This window comes from Coregonus clupeaformis, chromosome 14, assembly GCF_020615455.1.
Source record: "Coregonus clupeaformis isolate EN_2021a chromosome 14, ASM2061545v1, whole genome shotgun sequence".
Taxonomy (NCBI): domain Eukaryota; kingdom Metazoa; phylum Chordata; class Actinopteri; order Salmoniformes; family Salmonidae; genus Coregonus; species Coregonus clupeaformis.
Window position 1 is genome coordinate 39,978,945 of NC_059205.1, and position 12,110 is coordinate 39,991,054.

A 12,110-nucleotide genomic window follows, 5' to 3' on the forward strand; every position below is an offset into this window, starting at 1 on the left:
ACACATTGCCTGCGCCACTCGTGCATCAAAAACGTTCGACCGTTGCTACTCTCCATTCCGGGATGGCTACAAGGCCCTCCCCCGCCCTCCCTTCCTGCTCCTCCTTTCCTATAGGCAGAAACTCAAACAGGAAGTACCCGTCGTAAGGATTGTTCAATGCTGGTCTGACCAATCAGAATCCATGCTTCAAGACGGTTTTGATCACACAGACTGGGATATGTTCCGGGTTGCCCCTGAGAATAACATTAATATATACACTGACACGGTGACTGAGTTCATAAAGAAGGGTATAGGGGATGTTGCTCCCACGATTAAAATCTATCCAAACCAAAAACTGTGGATAGATGACAGCATTCGTGCAAAAAACTGAAAGTGTGAACCACCGCATTTAACCACGGCAAGGTGACTGGGAATATAGTCGAGTACAAACAGTCCAGTTATACCCTTCGTAAGGCAATCAAACAGGCAAAACGTCAGTACAGAGACAAAGTTGAGTCGCAATTCAATGGCTCAGACACGAGACGTATGTGGCAGACAATCACGGATTAAAAAGGGAAAACCAGTCACGACGTGGACACCGACGTCTTGCTCCCGAACAAGCTAAACACATTCTTCAACCGCTTTGAGGAAAACACAGTGCCGCCGATGCGGGCCACCACCGTTCCCGTGGAGTGTGAGCTCTCGACATTTAAGCGTGTTAACCCTTGCAACGCTTCCGGCCACGACGGCATCCCTAGCCGCAATCACCATCACACTGCACACTGCCCTATCCCATCTGGACAAGAGGAATACCTATGTAAGAATGCTGTTCATTGACTACAGCTGAGCCTTCAACACCATAGTACCCTCCAAGCTCATCATTAAGCTCGGCGCCCTGGGTCTGAACCCTGCCCTGTGCAACTGGGTCCTAGACTTCCTGACGGGCCGCCCCCAGGTGGGAAAAGTAGGCAACAACACCTCCACTACTCTGATCCTCAACACAGTGGCCCCACAAGGGTGCGCGGACCCCCTCCTGTTCTCCCTGTTCACCCGTGACTGGATTGCCACGCACGTCTCCAACTCAATCATCAAGTTTGCAGATGACACAACAGTGGTAGGCCTGATTACCAACAATGACGAGACAGCCTACAGGGAGGAGGTTAGGGCCCTGGCGGAGTGGTGCCAGGAAAATAACCTCTCACTCAACGTCAACAAAATAAAGGAGCTGATTGGGGACTTCAGGAGACAGCAGAGGGAGCACGCCCCCATCCACATCGACGGGGGCGCAGTGGAGAAGGTGAAAAGCTTCAAGTTCCTCGGCGTACACATCACTGACAATCTGAAATGGTCCACCCACACAGACAGTGTGGTGAAGAAGGCGCAACAGCACCTCTTCAACTTCAGGAGGCTGAAGAAATTCAGCTTGGCCCCTAAGACCCTCACAAACTTCTACAGATGCACCATTGAGAGCATCCTGTCGGGCTGTATCACCAAGACAGGACTGTGTCGAGGCACAGATCTGGGGAAGGGTACCAAAACATTTCTGCAGCATTGAAGGTCCCCAAGAACATAGTGGCCTCCATCACTCCTAAAAGGAAGAAGTTTGGATCCACCAAGAATCTTCCTAGAGCTGGCCGCCCGGCCAAACTGAGCAATCGGGGGAGAAGGGCCTTGGTCAGTGAAGTGACCAAGAACCCGATGGTCACTCTGACAGAGCTACAGAGTTCCTCTGTGGAGATGGGAGAACCTTCCAGAAGGACAGCCATCTCTGCAGCACTCCACCAATCAGGCCAATATGGTAGAGTGGCCAGACGGAAGCCACTCCTCAGTAAAAGGCACATGACAGCCCGTTTGGAGTTTGCCAAAAGGCACCGGAAGGACTCTCAGACCATGAGAAACAAGATTTTCTGGTCTGATGAAACCAAGATTGAACTCTTTGGCCTGAATGCCAAGCGTCACGTCTGGAGGAAACCTGGCACCATCCCTACGGTGAAGTATGGTGGTGGCAGCATCATGCTGTGGGGATGTTTTTCAGCGGCAGGGACTGGGAGACTAGACAGGATCGAGGGAAAGATAAATGGAGCAAAGTACAGAGAGATCCTTGATGAAAACCTGCTCCAGAGCGCTCAGGACCTCAGACTGGGGCGAAGGTTCACCTTCCAACAGGAAAACGACCCTAAGCACACAGCCAAGACAACTCAGGAGTGGCTTCGTGACAAGTCTCTGAATGTCCTTGAGTGGGCCAGCCAGAGCCCGGACTTGAACCCGATCGAACGTCTCTGAAGAGACCTGAAAATAGCTGTGCAGCGACGCTCCCCATCCAACCTGACAGAGTTTGAGAGGATCTGCAGAGAAGAATGGGAGAAACTCCCCCAAATACAGGTGTGCCACGTTTGTAGCGTCATACCCAAGAAGACTTGAGGCTGTAGTCACTGCCAAAGGTGCTTCAACAAAGTACTGAGTAAAGGTTCTGAATACTTATGTAAATGTGATATTTCAGTTTTTCTTTTCTTTTTTATACATTTGCAAAAATGTATAAAAACCTGTTTTTGCTTAGTCATTATGGGGTATTGTGTGTAGATTGTTGAGCTAGATTGATGTAAATTCAAACCGACTCGCACTTGTTAGAGAAACTTGTTGCTGCCATAGTTTATCTATCATACCATCTGGTAGTGCCTGTCTTGACTTCATCAAATCGTTGAAAAGAAGCTAGTTAGCTACAGTAGCCAGCTAAGTTAGCCAGCTAGCTAGCTAAAGTAGCAAGGTTAATTGAGGCTATTTTGCTGCGATCCCCAGTCCTTGTCTACAGGAACTCCATTCATATGAAACAACAGCCTACCTGTTCAATGATCATTGTAGCATACTCCTTCCCATTTAGCCAACTTAATTCTGTAACTTTAATTCAATTTTACATTGATTAGAAATCTCCCACTTAACTTGCTACACATGGAGCCTCTGACTGTAGTGCCACTTTGATTGACCGACAATAACAACAAGCTACACGTGTGAAACGTGTAGGGTACCGGTGCGTCATTTTTATGGGGCGCACTCATATAAACTGTCATAAAACTATTACAATTTTGAATGTAATGGTCTATCATTGTAGGCAATGTTGCAATATAGATAATTGTATTACATTTTAGACAAAGCCTTTAAAAAATATATGTAATAATCAAAAAAATATATACTCTCCCAAGTAATCGAATACTAACATCCGTTCGGATATTTGAATATTCAAATACCATTTCCATCCCTACTAAATAACTATCAGCAGGGCCTGTCAAAATCTTTTGGTTTTGCTCCGATACAAAGCTATGTGGATGATGACAGCTTATCAGACCATGAAGGGAGGCTGTGCTAAAACCATGGCTTAGTGATGCAAATGTGGAATGCTTCAGGTTTAGTTCACATGACCAAAATGTAATGTGCCACATTTTGACTTGACTCCCACTGTTCAAGTGTGTATGTAACTCACTGCATAGAAGATTAAGAGAACCCTGAATTAATAAAATCCTGATTAGATCCATCAATAAAGAACTATGAATAGAACCCTTTAACGATGAGTTGGTTACCTTGAGAGAGTACCCACTGGTTCAGTTTGACATGGTACAGGACAGACCTCAGCCTCCAATGCTGGATGAGTGGGTACCCAGAGACCTCACTGTAGTTCACCATTCCTGTAAGAGACACAACATATCATCAGCTATGATTTTCCAGTCCAGTTAATAGTGCTTTGAAGCATAACATGAAAGAGGTAGATTAACAAAGAAAATAACTCATGTTAAGGACAGATAATAACTTGCACTGCACATTCGCAAATAGCCACTCTCTCTTACGCAACATACAAACAGTGGCTGTCGGTGACAGATCATTAATTCACTCTCTGATGGGTTGAAAAAAAAATGTAATCCACACAAAAGACAAGCATCTAATAATACCAAGCACTTTGACTTGATTACAAAACCACCAGATAGAGAAAAATCATTCACATTCTGCCTGCCTACAGGGGCTTGACGAAAACCTTCATTGGTTAGTCCATCAAAAATGTATTTACAGATGCCTTGCTTCTTATGGTAATGATTAACTTGGTCAGCTTGTTGCGAATAAGAACAAATCATCGATGGCAAGCAAAGCATAACAAATGTGTAAATGAAAATACATTGAGACATGGCGACATTCATCATCCGAATCCTTTCTCCAGATGAGATTAATCATTGCTATTCTACCTCTGGTTACGGTGCGATTTAAGATCCCTCACACATCACCATATGTAGCGTTGGCACAGTGATAAATCATCTCATCTCCTATGGCAACTGTCAGCAACGCTGAGCTGTGAAAGGTATCACACCCATACATCACTGTAACTTTCCCTTCATGTTTTACACATCTGGAAGATATCAAAAGCCACAACATATCCTTGGAGCTTTGGGAGCTGCTACATTGTTGATCAAAACATCTGCGAGACATAAAAGAGTACATTCAGGATGCCATTGAGTAATTCACAACTGTATGAGGTCATTCTGGGCCCATGTCACAAAATACTACATGTTTCGACGCCCAGAGGAGGACAGACACTGAAAGAGACATTTTGTTCTACTGAAAGAGAGCTGTAGTATTGTATTGGCAATGTGGTATCCTATTGGTATTGAGTGATTAATGCCAGAACTTACCAATTCACGACTGTATGAGTACCTTCTGGGCTTGTGTCACAATATATCATGCTTCTGAGAGATACTCAAATATAGACTTTTTGTTTTCAGTACTAGTGAAATGAGAGCTGTGCTGTCCTATTGATATTGAGTGGGTAATTTGTGTTCCCCTGGAAAGAACACAAATACTGTTTAGAGGATCATTGTCTTTCAGTGTAAATAAGGGGTAATGAATGCATTGTATTTGTAATTCAGCTAGAGAGTCAAGTGAAAATTGTGCCGGTAACCGTTCCTTTTTTAAAGCTATTCTCTGAAAATGAATCGCTTGGCAGTGGCTTGACATATCGTATGAACTTGATGAATAAGGCTCTAAATGTGATGTTCACACATTGTCCTCACCTTGAACAACATTCATTTATCCCTTCTTATGGGAAAACGCTCCCCAAACAATAGAATTCCTGGTTGTAGGCGCAGTGCTGCACCGTACCCGTCCCCTTATAAAATTAATAACAAGCCAAAACATATACAGCCCATATTCTTTCTTTTCAAAGGCCTTGTCTCCATTTACCCTTTGGGTGCTCTGCTCTCGTCGTCTGACAGAATGATTCATATGACTGAACTTAACAGTCTCTACCTAGCAAACCAAAATTGGTTCTGTGAAAGTTCCCAGAACATTCGTTAGGTCACGGCAAATGGTCTCATAACACAAAAAGTGTCCAGTCGTGCTGATGATTATAGAACGTTTGTATAATATATTCACCTGATGTTGCAAGAATATTCCTAGAATCTGTTATTTAAAGGTTTCCAGAATGTTTCATTAGGTTGTGGGAACAGTCTGGTGAGAACATTGTGGGGATATCACAAAAGATATGTTCCCATAACACAAAAACTGTCCAGTTGTGCTGATGATTCTACAATATTTTTTTTAGGGTGCAAAAAACATTCATCTGATGTTGCAAGAACGTTCCCAGAACACATTTCAAATCAAATCAAATTATTCGTAACATGCTTCGTAAACAACAGGTGTAGACTAACAGTGAAATGCTTACTTATGGGCCCTTCCCAACAATTCAAGGAGAAAGAAAATAGAGAAATAATAGAAAAGCAAAACAACTAATAATAAATACACACTGAGTAACAATAACTTGGCTATATACACGGGGTACCAGTACCGAGTCGATGTGCAGGGTACGAGGTAATTGAGGTAGATATGTACATATAACTAGGAATAAAGTGACAGATAATATAATATAATAATATGCCATTTAGCAGACACTTTTATCCAAAGCGACTTACAGTCATGTGTGCATAAATTTTTACATATGGGTGGTCCCGGGGATCGAATTCACTACCCTGGGGTTACAAGCGCCATGCTCTACCAATTGAGCTACAGAGGACCACTGTAGCTCTGTCTCTAAACAGTAGCAGCAGCGTATGTGACAAGTCAAAAAAGTTTGTGCAAAAAGGGTAATTGCAGATAGTCCGGGTAGCTATCCTGCAGTCAATGACCAAAAGTGCCCTCTTTGGCCTCATGGGTGGAATGTTAATCTTTTTCATATTTTCATAATTAATCAAATTAAATAAATAACAAAAATCTGGTGTTTCTATGTCAAACAGTTGTGTTATATTTCAGTCTTCTGTGATGTATTTAAAGTGTAATATTGGGATGCAAACTCAAAATTGTATACATTTCAACTCTATATCTGACATGGTAAGGTGCCTTCTATTTTTAAAGCTCATAACCATGTGTGTAAGGTGTATACTTTTGTTTCAAAGTATATACATTTGACCTTGCCTTGGAGGTCCTCAGAACCTTTCAAGAACATTTAGAAAATGTTATATTTAAGTTTTGCTTAATATTACCACAGCATTCTCAGCATGCACATTTAATTTGTAGCTCCTTAAAGCATAAGAAAGCAGATTGGAATACATCCCCACTATGTTTCTCTCCAGATTTAATGGCAATTCACATTTGAAGGTGATATAGAGACACATGGCGTTTCCATTTAATTCATAGGACATTTGAACACCATTTAGTCATACAAACACAACCATATTTTTTACACTTATAATAATGTGCAGTTTGTCAACATATGAAATGTAAAAAAATATGGTTGTGTTTGTTTGATTAAATGCTCTTTAAATGTCCTATGAATGAAATTAAAATGCCATTAGTGTCTACTGTATATAACCTTGTAGTGGGTCTACAATACAGTCCTCAAATGCGAATTTACCATTCAATTCTGGAGAGAAACATATTTTCTAATCTGCTTTCTTATGCTTTAAGGAGCTACACATTTGTGGAACATTATGCAATGTTCTGTGCAACCTAACTTAAATATTGTATGAATGTCATCACAACTAAGCATATTTTGTGTTTTGGGAACATATCTCTTGTAATGTATCCACACTATTCCCACAACCTAGTTAAATGTTCTGGGAACCTTTAAATAACTCAGAAAGGCTGTTCTGCCAGCATTCTTGCAACGTCAAAGGAATGTTTTGTGCACACTGATACAAACATTATCGGAATGTCAGCACAACTGGACAGTTTTAGTGTTTTGGGAACATATCTCTTGTTATATCCCCACAATGTTCCCACAACCTAAATAAATATTCTGGGAACCTTTAATGAACAGACATAATATGTTCAGAGAACATTCTTGTAACACCAGGTGAATGTTTTTTGCACGCTCAAAGAAACAATGTAGAATCATCCTCACAACTAGACTGTTTTTGTGTTTTGGGAACATATCTTGTGTGATGTCCCCACAATGTTCCCACCAGACTGTGCCCACAACCTAATGAAACATTCTGGGAACATTTAAAGAACAGACTAAATTCTAGGAACGTTCTTGTAACATCAGGTGAATGTTTTTGCACAGATGTTGTGCACAACATTTTAGTGAATGTTAGGAAAACAATTTTTTTGGTTGAGAAAATACACAAATCAAGGACTAGGAGGCAGAGGACATCTGAATATCAAACCCAATTTGTAACCACGATGGATCTAAGATCTAATACCCTGAGCGCCCTGTAAATCTCTGTGCCACAACGGCCAAATCTTTTTTCGATTTATTTCTAGAATCTTCTCTCAGGAAAATTCATAGCGACAACCACAGGTGGAAGTTATCTTATGGCTCATAGAACCCCATTAACTATGGGACCCCATGTTCCATTTCACTCTTGGAAAAGTCGAGGAATGAATGATTGAGGGAAGATGTGGAACACTGGGAATTACCTGGCTGACACTCCTCCACTAATCTAAATGTGCGTCCCAAATGGAACCCTATTTTCTATATAGTGCACAACTTTTGACCAGATTCCCCATAGGGTGCACTATATATGGAATAGGGTGTCATTTGTGACATATCATAACAGTAATATAGCAGCAGAGCCCATTCTTTCTCAGGATACTGATAAGAGAACTAAAGCCTATAGGAGGAGCAAAATGTTAGCTCTTGAAAATATGTATGGGAATGGCTGTACATAGTGCCTCAATAATCCAATGGTAAAGATAATGGTAGAGAATGATCATATATGTTATTGGACTAAATCACTAGGCCTACCACTCATCTATCCTTGACCAAGTCTTCTCATATAAATCATTTTCACTGCTCCTCAATACATAATATAAGTCTAATGTCATTGGTTGAAGGGCTCTCATACAATATTGCATAAGTGGTGCCCTCTCTTCCATTACCATGTTCATTACAAAGTATACTCTACACCACAGCATCCATAGTACACATAGGTAATATTGAAAACAATATATCCATATTTCTAAAATGTACTCTTTAAAAAGGTACGTGGAGATGCACATTTTGTCTACTAATTGAAACAAGAAAGGATATTTGGATAGTTTGCATAATGGACTGCAGTATGAAAAATGTATGCACTCACTAACTGTAAGTCGCTCTGGATAAGAGCGCCTGCTAAATGACTAAAACTTTTTTTTTAAATGTAAATGTAATCAATTAAAATCATATTGAAAGGAGAAACTCATGTTAATGCATTTGTTACTCAAAAGGTCAGATATTCAGAACAGGTTATGTGATAAGTTCAGGTTAATGGTTACGTTTAAGGTTAAGGTAAAGTTGACCAACATGGAAGGTTATTTGTTAGACCACTGAAACTGAAGATATTCTGAACACTAGCTTTCCATTCTTCACTCAAGTTTTGATTGTAGATGGACCAAATTAACAAACCTGGTAGGAGGCCTTGAAGCCCCATAAAAGGGATGAAACATTGAAACTACAACCGTAGGAACTTCCTACATTTAAAGAATCCAACTGATTGAGGCCATTCATCAATCAGCATCAAATACTTTAATTAATGAGGCAGATGCTGCTCATACTGAGGACAGGTCTCTGGTCAAAAGTAGTGTACTATATAGGGAATAGGGTGCCATTTGGAAATCCAAGGTGACACCCATTCCATTTTAGCATTGCTGAAGGTAATATAGGAACTGTCAATGTCTCAAACTATCTCCCAGATACCTCTGTGCTTTAGCGGTCACTAGGCCATATGCTGCGGCTTTAATTGAGAGGGACATGGGGAGAAGGGACTCTGTGTCGCAGTATGAATCACTGCCATTCTGCTTGCATCAATGATCAAACCACCAACCACCAGTTCAGTTCACACCGAGCCCACCAAAGACTTTCCAAATAAGTATTTGCAGCCTACTATAATCCTGACACTAGAAATAAACAACCGTCTCTAACTAGACTGTAGTGTCAGTCAGTATACACTTCTGAGAAATGATTTCCCTGTGTTCTGTCACGTCTTACAGAGACTGAGATCTCTGCCGGTGTCTCCTCAGAGGAGGCCTGTAGATCCCAGAGGAACAGGTGCTCATCATGATGGCAGTCTTTGTGATGGGCCACCCTTAAGGTCCCTGCTCCCATGCTGGGCCCCCACTATATTAATTATCACATCTAATGCTGTCAGTTAATTAACTGACGCTTACCGCAGGAAGTGAGTTAAGCAATTCTATGCGATTAATCAGTGTCAAATAACAAATTAAACCCCAAATGTGATTAACATTGAGGGATGCATCCAAAAGTGAATTTTAGTGGAGCTTGGCATTTTCATGTACGCCAGAAATTAAGTTTTACTACTCACAGGCGAAGCGTATAATATGTATTTATACAATGCTGTTGTCATGGAAATATATCCATGTAACTATACACCAGGGATCATCAACTAGATTCAGATTTTTTGTTGAGCGGATGGTCGGGGGGCCGGAACATAATTAAAAATAATTTGTAGACTGCAAATACATTGACCGCAAGAAGCCCAAACATATATAATGTTTGACTAAAACATTTTCATTTCAAACCTAGCTTACATATGTATACGATCATTATGCGTGGGAATACTTGGGAACTGATTTATTAAATTAAAATCACTTGGAGCTGATTTCCTGGTGTTTTTACAGACTTTTATGTCCAACAATAACAAATAATTTAAGAAAAGTTTTTTTTTGCTCAGTGTGCAAAGCTGTCATCAAGGCAAATGGTGGCTATTTGAAGAATCTCAAATATAAAATATATTTTGATTTGTTTAACACTCTTTTGGTTACTACATGATTCCATATGTGTTATTTAATAGTTTTGATGTCTTCACTATTATTCTACAATGTAGAAAATAGTAAAAATAATGAAAAACCCTTGAATGAGTAGGTGTTCTAAAACTGGTAGTGTATGTTTGAGGCTTTACTGAGCCGGACAAACTTCTCTCTTCAATGAGAGCCCAAGCACTTCCCCAGTGTTTCCCCAGATCAAGTATCAAGTACGATTTTTCCCAGTCTGAGATTGTTTTTTTACGAGTTCCCAGTTGTCTTGAATGCACTGAAGTCGGAAGTTCCCAGTTCCCAGTTGTTTTGAATGCGGCATCAGATTGTAACTATGGTACCTCAGGGTTGCCAGCTCAGAACCCCCCTTTCCAGGGATGTTATTTTTATTTAGAGTATAAACTTCTCCTGTGTTTGCCCCTCATTTATTGATAAATCCCCCATCATAGTAATATTTCCTGCATCATATCCCCCCACGATACCTTCCCCCATTTCTATCCCCCCACAAATGAAATGAACCCCCCCACAATCCCCCCTAAAATGGTTTCATCCCTGTTTAGCTTTCTCGCTATTGGTTAGGCTAGGCTAGGCAGTAGGCTTTTATTTGGGGTGATGATCTGTGAGGTGATAACATTTTATTTGCTTTGTGTTTTGTCAAAAACGGTAAACGACTTGTCAAGTCATGTGCTCCGGTTTTTGTATACACTGTAACAAGTACATTGAAGATTTGTAATATGCTGAAAAGTTGCCAAACTAAGTTCATATTTTTCAGGCAATGGGCGCAGCCATCTTTACTTTGAGTTTGTTCATTTGCGTCTTATAGTGAATGGCATTCTGGGATTAGGGAGTTTTCGCTTGTCAAACATAAACAAACATGGCTGACATCATAAAGAATTTAGCTGCTATTAGCTTAGCTGACACGCATCTCTTTTCTAAACAATATTACATTTCTCCGTTGTGCTCACCAGAGATGTGGTACATTGTAAACAAGTCTAGCTGTTAGGTCGCTAACTTATGTTTTGTTTTTTGTCAGCACAACCTGTTATTTACACTGGTTTATGGAATGAGTTTGGCTGTGGATGTGTTCCGTGTGATGTTTGGAATGTCACGCCCTGGCTCTGGGGACTCTTATATGTTGAGCCAGGGTGTGGATTTTCTATGTTTTGTTTTCTATGTTTTTGGTTCTAGTTCGTTTTGATCTATGTTGGCCAGGGTGGTTCCCAATCAGAGACAGCTGTAGCTCGTTGTCTCTGATTGGGGACCATACTTAGGCAGCCTTTTGGCATGTTCGTTTTGTGGGATCTTGTCCCGAAAGGTTGTGTTGTAACCTAGGACTTCACATATCGTTTGTTTATTGTTTTGATCGGTTGTTAAGTACAATAAAGAATGTACGCTTATCACGCTGCGCCTTGGTCCGCTTCATCTGTCAGCGATCGTGACAGAAGATCCCACCACCAGAGGACCAAGCAGCGTGCCCAGGAGGAGAAGTTGGCGATGTCCCAGGTGGGCGAATGGTGGTCTTGGGAGGACATATTCGCGGGCAGAGGGCCATGGGCAAAAGTAAATGCCCAGGCAGGGAGGAGAAACGGCGCCAACCGTGCCGACGACGGACACGCGAGAGGCAACCCCAAGAAATTGTTTTGGGGGGGCACACGGCGTGGACGACGGGGCTGCTGGAGGCAGCTACAGGGCGAATCGGCGGACTAGGAGAGGAGGCCATCAGGTTTGGGGGGCTGGAAGGGTGGTTGGCGGAGCCTAGAGGTAGAGCAGAGCCAACTCCCCGTACTCAGGCTAGGCAGCGTGAGACTGAGCAGGTTCCGTGTTATGCGGAGCCACGTACTGTGCCGCGAGTGTTCCGGCACAGTCCTGTACGTCCTGTGCTAGCACCACGCACGTGTCGTGCTAAG

The 12,110-nt window shown here is 41.7% G+C and overlaps 1 protein-coding gene across 10 annotated transcripts in view; it reads right to left on the reverse strand.

Moving 5' to 3' along the window:
- The window catches only part of LOC121580909 (astrotactin-1), a 263,865-nt gene that overhangs the window by 106,594 nt on the left and 145,161 nt on the right, over positions 1–12,110 (reverse strand). For all 10 annotated transcript variants that reach the window (XM_041896090.2, XM_041896089.2, XM_041896086.2 and 7 more), the window contains one exon: positions 3,552–3,656. In XM_041896090.2, coding sequence (XP_041752024.1) covers positions 3,552–3,656 — 105 coding nt within the window. The remainder of the gene's footprint in view (positions 1–3,551; positions 3,657–12,110) is intronic.